This window comes from Lissotriton vulgaris, chromosome 7 (assembly GCF_964263255.1).
Source record: "Lissotriton vulgaris chromosome 7, aLisVul1.2, whole genome shotgun sequence".
NCBI lineage: Eukaryota > Metazoa > Chordata > Amphibia > Caudata > Salamandridae > Lissotriton > Lissotriton vulgaris.
In genome coordinates this window covers 1,413,522,349-1,413,542,467 of record NC_141695.1, presented here as the reverse complement: position 1 = coordinate 1,413,542,467, position 20,119 = coordinate 1,413,522,349, and the positions used below count along the sequence as shown (strand labels likewise).

Sequence of the window (20,119 nt, the reverse complement as noted above, 5' to 3'; positions counted from 1 at the left end):
AGGAACGTAGCATGCACCAATCCCCTTAACTTGCCCGTTGGACCCCCACAGGTCAAACTCTATGAGGGCACCAATGAACCCGAAAAGAGGGTGGTAATGTTGAGGAGACACCAAGTCTTCCACCCTTAGTGATGAACAGGACACAGCTCCCTCCTTCTTTACGCTTCTGCACCTATGTGCAAGGGGGAACAAAACAATCCCTTCATGTATCGCTACTGGTAATGTCAACACCAACCCTCAATGACCATGCCTTGCAAAACATACAAAACCCCTCTTACCTATGTGATGTGCAGGCTCTGCTTCGTAAAGATAAGGAGTAAACCTATAGAAAGTAATACTCCTGCAACTGCACTTAATCTCTATGATATGGAAGTGGAGGGAGCGTTTGTAGCAATGTCCAAAAAACAGTAAAATATCTAATGAGGGGAAAAAGGTCTTACTATGGTACTTGCCACCGCCTAAAAAAAACCCTTCGTTTTTAACCCGAGGGACAGGGACAGAGAAAAACCTTTCGGAAGCCCCAAAACAATCCAGCAATGCCTTCGCGGAGTGACCCAAAACGTCACTTCCGCACAAAACGAAGCAAGGAGCAGTCCCAGCAAAGACGCGCTGAAACCGCCGAAGCTTCGTCTAACCTCCGCGTTGCTTCTTTCATCAACACGAGAGAAAAATATCTCCGTGCAACGCGAGTGTGAACGGGAGCCCCCGAACACACCAAAACAAGGGAAAAAGTGCTGGGGCTAAAATAGGACGGGGATAAGGAAAGGGAAACCCGGTAACCCAACACAGCCTAACTGACTAAATAGGAGAAAAGCCGGGATAGGGAAAAGCAAACCCTTCTCACGAGCCCGTGAGTAAAAATAAGGCAAAAAAGGGGTTTTGAAATAGCAGGAAAAATCTCTGCACAGCAACAAACAGCAGCCAACAACCAGGGTAGGAATCCAAACACTGGCAATATCAAGCATCGAACTAAAGGTAGGACCACCTTTTATCCTACTTCCTTTGTCATGTGATGTCAAGGCATGATCATAAAAAAGGGACTAACCCGATTCCTAACAGTGGATGTCTGTCAACCCAAACATTGGAATTCAGATCTCTCATATCCACACATTGGGCTCGATTCCGATCCGGTAAAATGCGCTCCGAATCGTCGTACGGAGCAATTTTCCCCGTACGAATCGTACCCGTACACGTCCCCGTACGTACGACGAAGTACGATACGTACCAGGAGCCAAAGACCGTACGAGTCGTACAGGACTCCGTACGACTAAAATATCCGTACGAGTCCCACTCGGAACCCGCTGTACGTGACATCACTACGGTTCGCGGCTGGTTTTTACGACCCAGCAAGTACGATTCGTGTCGGGTACGCAACGTACAACCCTTTTTTTTACGGGAGCTGGAAACAGCCGCAAACGCATAGTTCGTGCCGAAACAAGTACAGAACGCCCCCCCCCGGGATGCCGCGTACCCCCCATGATCGCCGGGGTACGCGGCGTACCCCAGCGATCATGTGGGGTACACGCCATACACCAGCGATCATGTGGGGTATGCGCCGTACACCAGCGATCATGTGGGGTACGCGGCGTACACCCAGCGTACGGTGGGTGTACGGTGCGCACCCCATGTACGCTGGGTGTACGCCGCGTACCCCACATGATCGCAGGGGTACGGCGCGTACCCCGGCGATCATGGGGGGTACGCGGCGTACAGTGTGTATGTGATTGAGCGCTTTTCCGTACGGATCGCCCTTACCTGACGCGGACCGTACGAATAGCGTCCTGATCACCCGGTCCGGATCGTACTCGCCGGGTCGTACGGTGTGTTTACGAGTCGTACGGAAACGGCTACGAATACGAATCGTACGGGGGATTTTTTTTACCGGATCGGAATCGAGCCCATAGTCTAACTTTACCATTGGGTTTATGTACTACAACCACTGGCAAAAGCGATTCGGAAGATTCAATTTCCTCTATAACATCTAATTGACAAAGTCTTTCCAATCCCTTTTTAACAGCATCTCTCAACAACAATGGAATGTTTCTGACCTTATGAACTTTAGGGATGGCATTGTGTTTTAATATAATTTTGTGCACAAACTTTTTTAATAAACCTAACTGGGAGGAAAATACCTTTGGAAACAATTTTTCCCAATCTGTTTTGACATCGTTAGTAACCTGAATAATAGCCCAAAACTTGCTCGGTATGATTGGGATCTAAATTAATCATCAAGTCTCGTTGTTGTGGCCAACCCAAAAGACAAGATCCCTCTTTCGCCACATAAAATTTAGCCAATATGGTTTTATCCTTAAAAGAAAGATCAGAGGTAAAATAACCCAAAACATCAATTGGTTTCTTCCCATACCCTACTAATTTGATGTCAGGTGGAAGCAGAGATCTGTCAGGAAATTCCATTAGCCATTCATCACCAATTAAAGTGTGTCTTGCGCCAGAGTTGGCCATATCTTCTATACTTCTGTTGCCTATTTGTAACATACAAAATGGTGCATCCTTATTGGTATCATCAATTTCGTATACAGTCAATAAATATTCAGGTTCATCAGTGTCACTGTTAACTTCATTAACATTTTCAGACTTTGAATTTCTACATTTTTGTTTCTAAATGTATTTCTATTTCTGCACATTCTGGCATAATGACCTTTAGATTTGCAATATCTACATACTTGACTTATAGCCGGACAACGTTTATCAGTAGCTAAATGTCCTGGAGATCCACACTTAAAGCAAATATATTCTTTTCTTTCAGTATTAGTTTCAGAAGTAGCAGGTTTGTTGGTAAATTTTCAACAATTTTTTATTTTTACAGAATGTATTTCAGACGTAAGATTCTTTTTTTCTGACAACTCCTTCATACCTAACTTCATGTCTTTAAAACGATGAGCAATATCAAGGGCTTTGGACAAAGTTAAATCTTGCGCAGAGAGTAACTTTTCTTGTAATTTGGCATCCGCAACATCATGTACCATTTGATCTCTTACCATTTGATCATGAAAATTTTGATAATTACATTTTGCAGCCAAAATTCTTAAGTCGTTGACAAACGTGTCAATGGGTTCATTGGATAGTTGCTGTCTACTTAAAAATGTATGTTGAGCAACCACTTCATTCATTTTTTTTATATATTGCTTGTCAAGTTGTTTAATAGCATTTTCATAAACATCCGTATCTTCATCACTGGAATTATCAGTTGGTATTGGAGGCAGATGACTTAAAACTTGTGTGCATTCGGCTCCTAGAGAATGTTTCAAAATGGCAAGTTTGCGTTTATCGGTGTAATCATCACCTCCAATTGCTTCCAAATAAGCTTCAAAAGCTTGCTTCCATTGTTTCCATTCTAAAGGAGGTTCTCCTGGTGAAGCTAAAAATGGAGGAGGAGCATTGAAGCTTTCCATCTATGAATTGAGATTTTGTGGAAAATAAAGATAAAAATGCTATGTTAAAAAAATGTTTTTAAATGTATTGCCCGTGCCGTGTGTGTCAGCGTTAAATATTGTTGACACACAATTAAATGACACACTGAAGTGTGTATCGGCAAAAATGTCCAGTTGAAACCACTTAGAAAAAAAGTTGCGTGTGCTATCAGAGAAAGAAATGCATAGACACACGTGTTGAATTGTATCTCTGTGTCAGAAATAATCCTTAAAAAAAACAGGCAGTTAATCGGTACTAGGCAACACTGATTATGACATCAGCGCTAAGCAACATGTAAATGAGTTGCCTTCAGCGCGAAGCGTCGTAAACGTTCTGTTGCCTAGAAACACTTGTCTGACATGGCAAGTGTGAAGACTCCCATTATCAGTCTCTGCGCATGCGTGAATTACGTAGAAGGCGCTCATGAGACAACGCGAGCAAGAGGGGTCCAGAGCGCGACTCTCAGCGCTGTGCCAAAGATGATTTAGATTTAAAATCAATAAAGTCTCACCGCATGAAGGTCGGAATTCCGGGATTTCCAGCTTTGCCTCGGGGGTCGCGAGACAAGTACTCGGCATAAATGTCAGCCGAATTAATCACTCACCAATGCCAACCGTCTCTTGATCTGCATACTATGCAGGGCTTCAGGCTTGTATCCTCTGGGTTATGTTCTTTCAACACTCTTATCCATCATTCTACAATCCCATCCTCGTCGCCAGTGTTACGTTTCCTCTTGAATGAAGACAAGATGACGAAGTAGGTTTTCTTATTTTATTAATAAGAAGGAACAAGATAGATGTCATGTAATAAAGCCTGAGCCAACTGTCCTTCTGTGGAATCTGGCTCGCACGCAGTGTGTTCCAGATTCCACCAAAGAACACAGGATAACACAGATTAGTCATGAGACAAACACACTCGGCTGAAACTGCAGATCTAATTCACTCAACACTCAAACTCTTTACTATACTCTTCTCTATCACTGAATGTGTTTGGGAAAGGGGAGGGTGGGGTGCAAGTTAATTACAGTTGAAGATAGACAAATAAGTGTAACATTTAACTACTCAGGTCTGCCATCTCACCAAGACACACCCAACCCTTACCTATTAATAGTTATTCAAAGCAACAGTGGCACCTCTTATGAGTAAGTCCCTCATTAACCCTTCAGACATCTGCCACAGACTCTGTGTTTTCATCTAGAGTGTGTGATGGGCAAATCTTAATTATTCCTATGTGAATATCAGCACCATGGTTCATCTTGGGTTACTGATGTGGCTGTAACAGATCAAGAGGAGGACAGAGAGAAAAACAGTGAAGAGAGGCCTAAGAGTGTGGCAAATGAGAATGAAGAATAGCTTTGGAGATCTAATGCCACACTGCGCATGAAGGACAAGGAGGAAGAAAGAAAAGTGAGCTCAAAGAATGAAGAAGAGCATGAGAATACAGTGGAAGATCTTCAAAGACGAACCACTGTCACATGGAAGGAGGGTGGTAGGGAAGAGGAATCTGTGGCTGAGGAAAAGAGGGAGAGAGTACCTGATGAGAAAGCTGCTGAAACAGAGCAGGAAGAGGTCATGGTGGTAGAGAGAGAGGAGGAAATATCTCGGAAGCGTAAGAGCCTGGAGAGTGAAGAAGAACCTCAAGATAGGTCCACTTTCACACGACTGCAAAGGGGCATTAAAGGAGACAGAACTGGGAGGCCCATGAATGAAGAGATGGAAGAGACAGAAAAAACTCAATGGAAAGTCACTGTCAGACTGTTCGGGCAGGCCACAGAGAGGACATTTGTGGTGAATAAAGAAGAAAAATCTCATGCGAGTTCAACTCTCGCACATCAGGATGGTTTGACATCAGAGAGATCCATGGAAGAAGAGGATGGGAAGAGAGAGGAATTTCAACAGAAAGTCACTGTCATACTGCAGGAGCAGATCAGGAAGGAGAGGTTTATGGAGAATGTGGAGGAAGAAGGTAATGTTGGTTCAACTCTTACACTGCAGGATGAGGTGAGATCAGAGAGGCTAATGCTCGAGGAGAAGGGTGTGGATGAATGTGACAGCTGGGTAATTACCACGTTGTCTAGTGATGGCAGGGTGTTGGCTAGAGAGGGGAAATAACGAGGAAGAAGAACCTCCACAGACATCCAATTCTGCAATGAGGGAGCAGAACATGGAGGGAAAGGCCATAGATAGACTTGAACAGAAGACAGATGAGAAAGAACATAGTCAGAGAGGGTAGTGAGGAGAGGGACAGGGAGGAAATTTATGTAGATGACGAGGTCAGGATGATAGGTTTGATAGTAGACCATTCAAGAGCATTTGTCACAAAACAGGAGCCGCTAACAATGACCGAGCGAAAAGAGAAGCCAATGGCAAACCATTTCCCTGGGCAGGTAAACGAAGACCACTTCGAAAGAAGAATCATCGTTCAAAAGCAACAGGCTGACATACATTATGATGGAGATGACGCTGCATCTCAAGGAGAACCAGATAACCTGCAGGAAGTGGAAATCTTGCTAAAAAACGAGGAAGATATCGGGGCATGGTGACTAACTTGTGGGTAACGATAGATGGCTTTGAAAATGTGCAGGGTAGTTTGGATGATGAAATGAAACTTTCTCACAAGAAAGGAGCAGATCCACAACATGAAGGGAAGGAGGAACTCTATCCAGGGGAACAAGATGACCATCAAGAGTTAGGCGATATAACTCACCATGGACCCTGTTACCAACAGGAGGACAAATTGGAGGAATTAGTTGGTGGCAATAAGGAAACATCTAAAAAAGAATTAGGTGTCCAACAAGTAAAAGAAGTAGACGAAGAAGGGCCATTGTTTCTGAAGAATTTGTGTGACCTACAACTCAGTGAAAGAGAGGAAGAAGAGACGACAATACATCAAAAGCAATCAGGTGATCTACAGGTGAAAAAAAAGAGAAAAAGGAGGAAAAAATGTCTAGTTGGGTGTCACAGGGGAGAAATCTGCTCGCTGAATGGGTGGAACAGTTTATTATATAACACTCGTTCCCTACCTAAACACCACAAAGAAATTTGGGATCTCATCTCCACCGCACAGCCTGAGTTATGTTTCCTGACAGGGACTTGGCTGAAACCCCACATGGTCCCTACAATTACCCTGGGTATCCCTGTGGGATATAAAATGATAAGGCTAGACAGACGTGTTAAAACAGATGGTGGCATTACTATTATTCATAAAGAGGGGATTACTGTTTCTATTTTGGAACAAAGGAGTACCCCCATGATGGAAATTATGATCTTTAGGATCAATACTCCGTCTAAAGCCCACTGGAAGGGGGCTGTGGTCTATCGCCCACCAGGGCAGAGTGCCAATTTTGCCCTCTCCCTAGTTGAAATATTGGCCCCGCATTTTAAATCCGGAAACAATTTTCTACTTCTAGGGGATTTTAATGTGCATGACGACCTCCCTAATAATCCGGAGACTTTGTCTTTTCTGGCGGACCTACCCATACTAGGATTACACAACACAACAAAGGTCCAACCCACCTGGCAGGCCACACATTGGATATGATCTTTTCTAACTCCTCTAAGATTGTATGTCGCCCCTCTACTCAGGTGAATTGGTCAGACCATTTTGTTATTGAATTCTCCCTGCTGGGCTTGGACAAACCTAGTAAATGGCCCTTCCCTCCTCCTTTTTGGCGTAGACAATAGTACAAAGTGACATCAGATGATTTTCAGAAGGCACTAGTCGAGCCTCTTATTACAGCCTCCGACAACATCGAATTGGCCCTATCTAAGTTCAATTCTGCCATTTTAACTGTGGTTGACTCTCTGGCTCCCATGAAATTATGTAGACAGCGCCCTACGTCCTGTCAAGAGGCGTGGTATACTGATCAACTACGGTCTGACAAACAGGCTTGTAGAAAGTTAGAAAAAGCCTGGAGAAAAACTCACTCTGAGGAAGATAAAAATGTTTAATATATTGTCCTGTTTATATATCATAAAAACATTAGATTGGCCAGAAAAAACTACATCGCCTCGCAACTAACTGAGGCAGGCAATTCCTCTAAGGTATTATATCGGATTCTACAATCCTTTACTAAACCTGCAGCTTGTGAAAGTCTTCACTCATCCTCACAATCATTATGTGATGACATTTCTCTCTTTTTTAGTAGTAAAATAGAGATGATTTATGATAAAATCATCAAGACAACAAACCCTATGGACTGCCCCCCATCCCACCATATTATTCCCGGACCATCAATTCCACCACACTTAGGGCCTTTCCAGCAGTAAGTCAGGGTGACATCGAGACACTAATAGGCCAAATTAAGACAGGATCCCCTTTAGATCTTATTCCTGCCAGAATTGTTTCTTCCTTGGGCAATTCTCTTGGTCCTATGATCCAGACTTTGGTGAATCTCTCTCTGGCTGAGAGTCAGGTACCACAGGAGTGGAAGAAGGCTCTTGTAAATCCCATCCGTAAAAACTCTACTCTTCCCTGGACGGACTTATCCAACCTCCGCCCCATATCTCTCCTTCCATACCCGAGCAAGATAATGGAAAAGCATCTCAATATCCACCTGTCGAATTTCATTGAGCTAACTGGAGGTTTAGATCATTCCCAGTCCGGATTCAGGCCCAACTATAGCACGGAATCGGCGCTCCTCTCTGTGACGGATACCATCAGAATGTCACAGGATAAGGGGAGCTCTGTGATTCTGGTGCTGTTGGACCTGTCCGCAGCTTTCGACACGATATCGCACGAAATCTTGCTCAGTCGTTTGCAGGAGGTAGGGGTTAGGGGTATGGCCCTGTCCTGGCTGAAGAGTTTTTTATCTGGCCGCTCGCAGAGTGTCAGTTTGGGTTCCTTCCGTTCTGCACCTGTGGAGTTCATCAAAGGGGTACCACTGGGCTCGTGTTTAAGTCCCACGCTTTTTAACGTGTATGTGGCCCCCCTGGCTGACCTTATGAGATCTTACGGATTCATTCCCGTGTCGTACGCTAACGATACTCAGCTGCTCTTCCCTTTTCAGACCCTGACTGCGGCAGTTAAGCACTCCTTCTCATAAGGTATGAGGGCTGTGTCTCGATGGATGCCTCGAATTTCCTGCAGTGTAATGTAGGGAAAACTGAGGTTATGCTGTTTGGGGAAGCCCCATTACCGTGGTCGCCGGACTGGTGGCCATTAGATCTGGGCCCCGTTCCCAGTCCTAAGCAGGTAGTAAAAAACCTGGGTGTTCGGTTGGACCAAGGGCTGTTGTAGGAAGGTGGATACCTGACTATGGCTATCCCAGATTTTTTGCCTAGTGTTTAGCTGGTGTTCGACTTAGTTGGCCTGGGATCCTGCTAATCAGGGCCCCAGGCTATCTGCTCTCTCTTTAAAATGGACTCCATGTACCCTAGGTACATCTCCAATTGGATATTGGGTCACCTTATGGGTAGGGTGTTTAAATATTGATTACAAAAATATTGATTACAAAAATATAGTTGACAAAAATATAGTTGTATAAATATTGTTTACAAAAATATCGACTCCCTATACCTAAACAGGTAAGTACATAAATATCTACTCAAAAATATCGATGTAATAAATATAGATGTTAAAAATATCGACTTTTTAAATTAATTAAAATTACATTAAATTATTAAAAAATATAAGTATTATTAACAAAATACATTACATTACTTTTATATTTTAACTATTTATAACAAATTAACTAAATGTTTTAATTATAAACTTAATAAATGTGTACATATACATATATTTAACACATAAAATTATATAACAACAATAATACATATATTTAATAAAAATATAAAAAATATTATTAGTTAAAACATTTGATAGCGAAGGGGTAAAAATTACTATTCCCACTCCACTGAGTGCAACAGTAGGGAAAACGCTGGATAGCGTAGGGATAAAAATTACTATTCCCACTCCAGAGGGTGCAACAGTAGGGAAAGCGTTGGATAGCGTAGGGGTAAAAATTACTATTCCCACTCCAGAGGGTGCAACAGTAGGGAAAACGTTCGATAGCGTAGGGGTAAAAATTACTATTCCCACTCCAAAGGGTGCAACAGTAGGGAAAGCGCTGGATAGCGTAGGGGTAAAAATTACTATTCCCACTCCAAAGGGTGCAACAGTAGGGAAAACATTGGATAACGTAGCGGTAAAAATTACTATTCTCACTCCAGTGAGTGCAACAGTAGGAAAAGCGCTGGATAGTGTAGGGGTAAAAATTACTATTCCCACTACAAAGGGTGCAACAGTAGGGAAAGCGTTGGATAGCGTAGGAGTAAAAATTACTATTCCCACTCCAAAGGGTGCAACAGTGGGGAAAGCGTTGGATAGCGTAGTGGTAAAAATTACTATTCCCACTCCAGTGAGTACAACAGTAGGGAAAGCGCTGGATAGCGTAGGGGTAAAAATTACTATTCCCACTCCAGAGGGTGCAACAGTAGGGAAAGCATTGGATAGCGTAGGGGTAAAAATTACTATTCCCACTCCAAAGGGTGCAACAGTAGGGAAAGCGCTGGATAGCGTAGGGGTAAAAATTACTATTCCCACTCCACAGGGTGCAACAGTAGGGAAAGCGTTGGATAGCGTAGGGGTAAAAATTACTATTCCCACTCCAAAGAGTGCAACAGTAGGGAAAGCGTTGGATAGCGTAGGGGTAAAAATTACTATTCCCACTCCAAAGGGTGCAACAGTGGGGAAAACGTTGGATAGCGTAGGGGTAAAAATTACTATTCCCACTCCAGAGGGTGCAACAGTAGGGAAAGCGCTGGATAGCGTAGGCATAAAAATTACTATTCCCACTCCACAGGGTACAACAGTAGGGAAAGCGCAGGAACTCAAAAAAAATAATAAACCATCTGTCAAATTTAGTATAAAATTTCATGTAGATTATAAACATATTTAATAGATACATTTAAATATATTATTATTAACAAACACCTACGCACCTAAAATTAATTACTCAATTGCATTTAATGTTTACTAATTATTATTGATTAGTATTGTATTTTCAAAATATTTACATAATTAATTAATGGACAGCTTTCACACCATATACAGTTATAAACACCACAACACAAACTAAAATGTATTTACTCGTTTAAAAATAAAAATTATTTAATTATAATTAATTAATCATTAATTAATTAATTATTCAATAAAAATGTAATTACTTCACTACATTTTCACTTAAAAATTCCAGTACACACACCTAAAATTAAATAAACAATTAACATAATTAATTAACAGAATTAATTATCAATTAACTAATTGAAATTAATTAACTTATAATAATTAAACTATTTATATTAAATTAACACATTAATTAATCAATTATTTTAATATATTTAAATTACTTCCCACCCTATTCCCCTATAAACCCACAACCTGCTACGGAACTATTAACACTAAATTCAACATAAAATACATTATTAACTAATAAAATGCTACAAAATATACTAAATTGACAAACACTAAATTACTTATAATTATTAAAAAATCGATATTTTGTAAACTTTGCTTTTGTAAACGATATTTATTACAACTATATTATTGTTATCGATATTACTTACCTGTCTGTCGATATTCTGGTCAAACTATATTTTTGATATCGATATTTCTTCTTGTAGATATTTCTGCGGCGGCATTAATGTAACTCAATATTTTCCCGTCGATATTCAATCAATCAATCAATCAGTGACACTTGTAAAGCGCGCTACATACCCGTAGGGTCTCAAGGCGCTGGGGAGGGGGGGTGCCGCTACTGCTCGAACAGCCAGGTCTTCAGCTTCTTCCTGAAGGAGAGGTGGTCTTGGGTTAGGCGCAGGTCGGACGGGAGGGAGTTCCAGGTCTTGGCGGCCAGGTAGGAGAAGGACCTTCCTCCTGTAGTCGCTCTTCGGATGCGGGGGACGGCGGCGAGGGCGTGGTTGGCTGATCGGAGGTGGCGTTTGGGAGCGTAGAAGTTGACTCGGCTGTTGAGGTAGCTCGGGCCTTGGTCGTGTAGGGCTTTGTGTGCGTGGGTGAGGAGGCGGAAGGTGATTCTCTTGTTGATGGGGAGCCAGTGAAGGTCTCTCAGATGTCCGGAGATGTGGCTGGACCGTGGGATGTCGAGGATGAGTCTGGCTGAGGCGTTTTGGATCCGCTGGAGTCTCTTCTGGAGCTTGGCGGTGGTCCCGGCGTAGAGGGCGTTGCCGTAGTCTAGTCGGCTGGTGACGAGGGCCTGGGTGACGGTCTTCCTGGTCTCTGAGGGGATCCACCAGAAGATCTTCCGTAGCATGCGTAGGATGTTGAAGCAAGCCGAGGAGACGCTGTTGACTTGTCTGGTCATGGAGAGGGAGGAGTCCAGGATGAAGCCCAGGTTTCGTGCATGGTCTGTCGGTTTGGGTGCGGTGCCCAGGGCGGGAGGCCACCAGGAGTCGTCCCAGGCGGAGGGTGAAGAGCCCAGGATGAGGACCTCCGTCTTGTCCGAGTTCAGTTTCAGGCGGCTGGTCGTCATCCACTCGGCTACCTCTTTCATCCCTTCGTGCAGGTTGGCTCTGGCGGCGGCGGGGTTGTTGGTCAGGGAGAGGATCAGCTGGGTGTCGTCGGCGTAGGAGATGATGCTGAGGTGGTGTTTGCGTACGATGGCCGCGAGGGGGCTCATGTAGACGTTGAAGAGGGTGGGGCTCAGTGATGATCCTTGGGGGACGCCGCAGATGACTTCGGAGGCCTCTGACTTGTACGGTGGTAGGCGGACTCGCTGTGTTCTTCCGTCGAGGAAGGAGATGATCCATTCCAGCGCCTTGTCCCGGATTCCGATGTTGCTGAGGCGCCGTATTAGGGTGCGGTGGCAGACCGTGTCGAATGCCGCGGAGAGGTCTAGGAGGATGAGGGCCGCTGTTTCTCCATTGTCCATCAGGGCTCGGATGTCATCGGTGGCGGCGATGAGGGCGGTCTCGGTGCTGTGTTTGGCTCGGAAGCCGGACTGTGAGGGGTCGAGGGATCCGTTCGTCTCGAGGAAGGCGGCCATCTGCTTGTTGACGGTCTTCTCGATGACTTTGGCTGGAAACGGGAGAAGCGAGATGGGGCGGTAGTTCTTGAGGTCGGTGGGGTCCGCTGTTGGTTTCTTGAGTAGAGCGCTGAGTTCGGCGTGTTTCCAGCTTTCGGGGAAGATGGCGGTGTCGAAGGATGTGTTGATGATGTCTCGCAGGTGGGGTGCGATGACAGCGTCGGCCTTGTTGAAGACGTGGTGAGGGCAGGGGTCGGTTGGTGATCCGGAGTGGATGGAGTTCATCGTGCGGATGGTGTCTTCTGTGCTGATCGGGGTCCAGGCGTGGAGGGTGGTGGTGGGGGGGGGTGGCAGGTCGGTCGTGGTGTGCGTTGGTTGGTTGTTGAAACTGCTGTGTATGTCCGTGATCTTGTTGTGGAAGTATGAGGCGAGGGAGTTGCAGAGGTCTTGCGATGGGGTGATGTCGTTGTTTCCTGCGCTGGGGTTGGAGAGCTCTTTCACGATGTTGAAGAGTTCCTTGCTGTTGTGTGCGTTGTTGTCCAGCCGGTCCTTGAATGCTGTTCTCTTGGCGGCGCGGATCAGCTGGTGGTGTTTCCGGGTGGCCAGTTTGTAGGAGGTCCTGTTGTCCGGTGTCGGGTCCCTTTTCCAGACTTTCTCGAGGGCTCGGCAGTTCTTCTTGGAGCTCTTGAGTTCGTCGGTGAACCATGGGGCCTTCTTGCTGCCGGGTCTGCTGGGCGGGGTCCTCAGCGGGGCGAGTTCGTCCGCGCAGTTGCTGATCCACTTCGTGATGTTGTCGGCGGCCTGGCTGGGGTTCGCTGAGCTGGCAGGAGGGTGTTGGCTCAGGGAGGTGGCTAGCTGGTCTGCTGTGATCTTGTTCCAGCTTCTGCGGGCGGCCTGTTGCTGGTGTTGGTGGGTCGTCGTTCTCTTGAAGGTGAAGTGGATGCAGCTGTGGTCCGTCCATTGAAGCTCTGTGGCGTGGCTGAAGTTGATGTCTGTGCTGGATGCCGCTCTACACCCACCTGATGAGCCCCTGTACAGGGTACTATAGGTACCCAAGGCATAGGTGCATCCAAGGCCTACCAGGGGCTGCAGCATATCTTTTGCCACCCCTGGCTGGCCATCCAAACTGACACAACTGGCTGATCACTCAGCTGGGGCAAGGTCGTGTAAACACCCCTTGCTTAGATATAGTAAACCTATGTCTAAACCTCGATCTGGACACATATGCACCTATTAGTCACTCCTATGACAGGCCTTAACAATCCTGGAGGCAGAGTGCTTGGTTTTATGTGAGATGGTGCTCTAGCATGAGTTGAGCCTGTCTACAGCTTTCGGAACCATGTCCTTATAGCTGTTCTAGGATATTGCCATACCATATACTCTTAAGTGTGTTATGAACCTCGCAGTTGAATGCTATCTTTGGTTTGGGTTTATCGAAACATGTCGTGTAAGGTGGAATACTACCCCCTCACCAGTCCTGGAGACGGGGGTAGCATTCCACCCTTCTAGAGGGAGAAGACATGTTACTTTCCTTAAACGCGGTTAAAACTAACCAGAGCGTCAGCATCACAAAATGGATGCTGCTGCCACAGACACAAGTCTGGCCTCCTGCTGCTGACTGAAACTCTGGCAGGGGAGGCCTGGACAAAAGGTTTCCTGTCATAGGGACGTGCTAACACCCCCCAGACAGGAGATAGTGGATAGGGGCAGGGAGGGCTGAATGAAACTAGACGTTGTCTGGGGCACACAAGGTGTCCCATGCATAGCCCAGTTCAAACCGGTGCTGGGGCACTCCAGCCCCAGCTATGGTGGACAAAGGGAAAGGGGTGTAACCATCCCCTTCCTGGGTCCCACCCATAGGAGGGACCTAGCAGGTAATCCAGCCCCTTGATTTGGAATAAAGGTAGGAGCTGTGTCCATAGACATTAGATTATCCTGACTGAAACTTTGATAATTAACTCTGGACCCTTCGACATCCTACTTGACGTAGAAGACTGAAGAATCTCCCTTGTGGTCAAGGAGTGACCACCCTGCACAAGCAGGCACCATCAGCGCAGACTCTGTCCCCTCTGCTTTCAGTTACTCTACTTCTTTGATCCACCCTTGGATCCAACCGGACTCTTCTCTCCTGGTCGCCTCCAAGCTCCATAGAACTCCACAACGAAACCCGACGCACTTTGATACCTATGCACCCACTTCCTGTAGTGGTTTACACCTCTAGTGTCCTAGTTTTAAGTGGTTAAGTTCTAGTCCAGTCGGAAGACTTCCAAATCTGCAACTTTCTAACTTTTGCGCACCATTGACTTGTATTGGTGCACGCGTGTGCATTTAGGCACTGCACCCGCATCCTGTGGGCCTCCCACGTCCTAACTTCTGTTAGTCCAGTGTAGCCCCAGCGATTCCCAAGGCCCTAGGCCTTACCATTGTTCGTGACGTGGTTCTTATACCATTGTTTTAGTATATGGTTTTAGGGGCCACCCGGGCCTATCCATATTTGTGCAACTTTTGTATGTTATATGAAGTTCTTTGTTTAACGCTTGTGCTTCTGCCCTCATAAAGAGTACAGAGGATTATTCTAGTAATAAATACATATATTTTATAATATATAACTTGTGTGGTGTTCTTTCATTTGGTATTAAAAGGATTACATATGGTAAAACAGCTGGCTTCACATGCCCTCTTGAGTTAAGCCTAAGACTGCTTTTGTCCATGCTACCATCAGGATAGCTTTTCTATAAGGTTGACTTACAACCAATCACCATAAGGGTCATTTGGACTGGTGCAAGGTGCTCACTAGAATAGTGAACATCATATACCAGGCCAACTTCTCACAGCTGTCCTTAAAGGAGCATGTTAATCAAACAGCTGGGTCTTGTTTCCAAGTAATTAGACTACTTAGAAGAGAGTTTCCACTACTGCCAGACTCATCTAGAAAGACTCTTGTTCAGGCTCTAGTGCTCAGCCGCCTGGACTACTGTAATGAGCTACTAATATCAGCAAATGACAACTTGCTAAGTAGACTCCAGGGGGCTCAGAATACCGCCGCAAGGCTAGTTTTAAATGCTCCGCCCAGAACCCCCTCTCTTCCCCTTTTAGAAAAGCTTCATTGTCTACCGATCCGACAACGGGTTAAATTCAAAACCTGTTGTATCATCCACAAGGGTATTCATAGTTTAGGCCCTCCGTATCTGGCTGAGAAGTTTGTCCCCTATAATCCTGTACGTACCCTCCGCTCCAGCACCCAATCTCTTCTACAATTTACCCCTATCAGAAGGGCGAGACTAGGCGGAAGGGCTCTCTCATTCTTGGGTTCTAGTCTTTGGAACAATCTGCCTGCTACCCTCAGGCTTTGTACTAATCATCTAGCCTTCAGGAAATTGCTGAAGACTTTCCTGTTTCAAATATAGCGCCTCTTTCTTTTTAAGATCTTGAGAGCATTGTTTTTCTGTCTTAAGGGTGAATTGAGCGCAGAGATACTCCTTCGGGAGTCGAGTCTAGCGCTATATAAGCCTATAAATAAATAAGAAGGAACATACTGACATATATTTGAAGGAAGTGTGGTGGAAGCCTTTCAGATGGAACAAACTGAAGTACCGAAGGAACAGAGAACACCTGAGTGGGTACCAGGTGACAAACAGAAGGAGGAGACATACATTTCCCAGTTCCAAATGGAACATGGTGATCTAGACCGGATTAAAGGGGAGGACAAAGAAAAAACATCTATGATGGAAAATGGAGACCTACAGGAAGAGGGAGAAGAAAATGAAGAATTGGTAAGTACTCAAGGCGCCATGGGGGATAATCTGAAGGCAAGAGAAATGGAAGAGGCAAAATCCACTCACAGGGAACTCAGTGACCAACACATGAAAAAAAGAACAGTTCAACTGGACCAAGTTGACCTACACCAGGAGCAGGAGAGTGGAAAAGATGAAGCATCTAAGATGGGTAATGGTGATTTACAAGAGGGAGAAAGTGGGAAAAAGGACGGAACCTGTCAGGAGGAAAAAGTTGACCAATTTGACAAGGAAGACAGCATGTCTCATAAGAAATCAGTGACAGAAAAATGGAGTGTGGAAGAAGAGACACATGTAAAAAAACAATTATTAGAGGAAGAGAGAATTGAGGGAGATATTTCTATGGGAAAACCAAAGTCGGAAGAAGAAGGAAGAGAAGGAACAGAGACATCTCTGGGACAACCAGTATCTTTGGAAAAAGGCCTGGAGGGAGATGCATCTCTAGGAACACCAGTTTCAGAAGAAGATGCAGGTGTACAGTGGGAGCTATTCTTACGAGAAACAATATCAGAAAAAGGGATATTTGAGGGACAGACATATGTGGGAGCACCACAATCAGATAAAGAAGAAATGGAGGTGGGGAATAAATTATTGATGGACCATGTATCTGAAAAATTAGGAGGAGAGGAAGAAGACACATGTCTGGCAGAACCAAGATCAGAAACAGAGAGAGTTGAGGGAGAGATATGCCTTAGAGAACTTGCATTAAAAGAAGTAAAACTGGGGAAAGAGAGCTCTCATTCAGATGGAAGAGAGGATGAGAAGAAGTTCCTTGAGCAACTAGAAACAAGATGGAGCACAGACGGTGAGATTTCTCTAAGAGAACTGGTACCAGAAAATGAGAGCTTGGAGCAATGGACATCTCTGGAAGAACCAGTTATGGATAAATGGGTAGAAGAGAAAGAGATATCTTTCGGAGAATCAATATCCGAAGAAGTTGTAATAGAGGAAGCAGTATCTCTAATGGAATCAACATCAGAAGAAGAAAGGAAAATAAAGGGAGAGCCATCTCTGGGAGAACCAATATCAAAAGCAGTAAGAGATGATCCAGATGCAACTCGTGGAGAATCATTATTAGAAATAGATGGAAGTGAAGGGGGAGGGACACCCCTGGGAGAAGTAGTATCAGAAGATGAAGGGGGGATGGTGAGAAAGACATTACTAGGAGAATTCATATTAGAAAACGTAGGGGGAATGGAAGAGCTATATCTGAGAGAACCAATATCAAAAGAAGTACGAGAGAATCCAGAGGCATCTCTGGTTGAATTGATATTAGAAAAGAAAGAAATAGATGAGGGAGCAGCATTTCAGAGTGACACAGTATCAGAAGAAGAAGGGCTGGAGGGAGAGTCATCTTGGGGAGAATCAGTATCAGAAGAAGAAAAAGGGAGAGTGGAGGAAGAGCCCTTTATCAGGGAATCAGTATCAACAGCAAGAAAGAAGAGAGAAGAGCCTCTGCAAGAATCCGAGTATGAAACAAAACGAAGAGAGGCAGGAAAGACATTCTAGGGAGAACCATTGTCAGGAGAAGAGAGGTTGGTGACAAAGATATTTCTGGGAGAACCAGGACATGGGGGAGGGGCTTTTCTGGGAGAGCAAGAATACGATGAAGAAGAGGAAGGAGATACATCTTGGGAAGAACCAATATCAGAAAGAGAAAGAGTCAAGGGAGAGCTATATTTTGGTGAATCTGTTTCAGAAAAAGAGAGAGTGGGGATAGAGCCATCACATGGGGGAAGTGTATCAGGGGAAGACAGAAGAGATGAGAAAGAGACATTTCTGGGAGAACCACAATCAGATGGGAAAATGGGGGAAGAGACATCTCAGAGGGAAACATTATTAGAAGATGGAAGAGAATAAAGGGAGGTATATTTGGGAAAATATGTAAACATAAAGAAAGGCACATATCTGCATAAGCCAGTATCCCAAAATTTGAGAGTAAAGACAGAGATGATTCTGCTGATGCAAGAGTTAGAAGGTGGGAAAGCAAATGTAGAGCTATTTCAGGCAGAATTAGTGCTAGAAGATGGGAGAGTTAAGGAAGAGGTATATACCAGAGAACCAGTATCAGAAGAAAGACAGGAGGAGAAAAAGACTTCCCAGGGAGAGAGATCTCAGGGAGAAGTAGCTAAAGAAGAAGTAACCATAGTAGGAGATGCAGTTCAACGAGACCCAGTATGCGAAGGCTGGCGAGGGGAGACAGATACATCTCTGAAGAAGGAAGTGTCAGAAGAGGGGAGAGTAGATGGAGAGGTATATCAGGTGAAACCAGTAACTGAAGCCGACAAAGGTAAGGGAGAGACATATGTTAGAGAACCAATATCAGATGACAGGAGAGAAGAGGAAGAGGGGCAGCAGGAAAAACTAGTCTCAGACATAGAGAACTTGGAGAGAGCTCTAGAAGAACCAATATGCAAAGAATGGAAAGTGCAGAAAGAAAACTCTCTGGGAGAGCAAGTACTGCAAGATAGGAAAGTAGGGATAGAGACATCTGAGAAGACAACATTATTAGAAGAGCTAATTGTGGATGGAGAGACATCTCTAGGATGTCCAGGATTAGAAGAACGTAGAATGGAGGGAGGGGCATATATGAGAGAGCCAGATTCAAAAGAAGACAAAGGAGAGAAGAGAAACATGTATCTGGGAGAACTAGTTTGAAACCAAGGATGAGTAGAGGAAGAGGCGTCTCTGCAAGGTTCATCATTTGAAAGTTGGATAGTGGAGGGAGACACAACTCTGTGGGAGACGAGTTTGTATAACAAGAGGGTGGAAGATGAGATGTCTTTAGTTAAACCGGTGTCAGAATGTAATCTTCCCAAGATCTCGGGATCGGGGAGACACAAATGACCACACAACAACAGTGTTTTCGGTATGCTTCCCAGGAACCTTTATTTAGTACAGAACATTGGACAAAGTAAAATAGCGATCTATAGTCTCGCGGTGTGCGGAATTCCCCACACTATGTAGTAAACCAAGAAATAAACAATATGTATAACGATACCCATTAGCCACCCTGTACTTCAGCAGGGCTTCAATCCAACCGTCCTCCGCATGAATACCGGTCCCGGTATTCTCAAGCGGATGGCACTGTGCAGAGCAACGGCCGACAATGCCGTTCGAAAGAGGCTAATGGGGTTGACTCATTCCACTTAGCAGTAGCGCCTGTTAACTGCTTATGCGCTGTGTTGGAATGCCCCCGGGAATGCCCAGCCGGGCACTCGACCGTAAGGTACTGTGAGCAAGGAAGGGAACAGCTGCTCCACCTTCAACCGCTACACACTGTAGGCTGGTGTCTACTTGTCCTTCCGGTGGGGTGCCCTGTTACAGCACCTACACCCTCTAGTGCCTCTCGGATACACCGGAATCTAAAACCCCAGCAGAGACGCGGCAAACACCTTTGTGGTGTGCGTCTCTGCTCAATCCTGTCTTGGGAGCGTAGAAACCAACACTCTACCAAGACTCCTCTCGAGTGACGGGAAAACGAGTAGCCGCTCAGTCTTACCTCCGTCACGGAACTGTTGCCTTGAAATCAGGTCCTTTGGTAACACGAACGACGCTAGACCGGCGTCAACGAACAGCAAGGTCTGTACAGGAAACAAGGAGGCCGGCAAGGATCTCAATATCCGACGCCGTCCCTTGCTCCTGTGCGCCTTATGTATGCGTTTCTGGTTCGCGCGCTGATCGCACTAGGCATGCTGGTAATGGTAGTTCGGGATCCGCTTGTTACTTCCGGACTTCTCTGCCGTTCTGCGATGTAGTACCACGTTGTGCCACCGGAGACCGGGAGTTTCTTGACAGTACATCCTCCTCCCATCAACCCCTCCCCACGGGGCCCGCGCAGGCAGGATGTTTCCTATGGAACGCAGACACCAGCCGAGGGGCATGAACACCAGAAGCCGGTTCCCACGACTGT

The 20,119-nt window shown here is 45.2% G+C and overlaps 2 protein-coding genes across 2 annotated transcripts in view; both read left to right on the top strand.

The window, feature by feature from the left end:
- Positions 1 to 20,119, top strand: part of LOC147705746 (uncharacterized) — a 327,579-nt gene that overhangs the window by 109,682 nt on the left and 197,778 nt on the right. The window contains 2 exon segments of the mRNA XM_086929556.1: positions 6,016 to 6,334; positions 15,965 to 19,012. Coding sequence (XP_086785682.1) covers positions 6,016 to 6,334; positions 15,965 to 19,012 — 3,367 coding nt within the window.
- On the top strand, positions 4,445 to 6,342 carry LOC147705747 (uncharacterized). Its single transcript, XM_086932189.1, has one exon. The coding sequence runs from the start codon at positions 4,812 to 4,814 to the stop codon at positions 5,541 to 5,543; it is 732 nt and encodes a 243-aa protein (XP_086788315.1). The 5' UTR covers positions 4,445 to 4,811; the 3' UTR covers positions 5,544 to 6,342.

Coding starts and splice junctions, on each gene's coding strand:
- LOC147705747 (XM_086932189.1), top strand. CDS start 4,812: ATGAAGGACAAGGAGGAAGAAAGAAAAGTGAGCTCAAAGAATGAAGAA.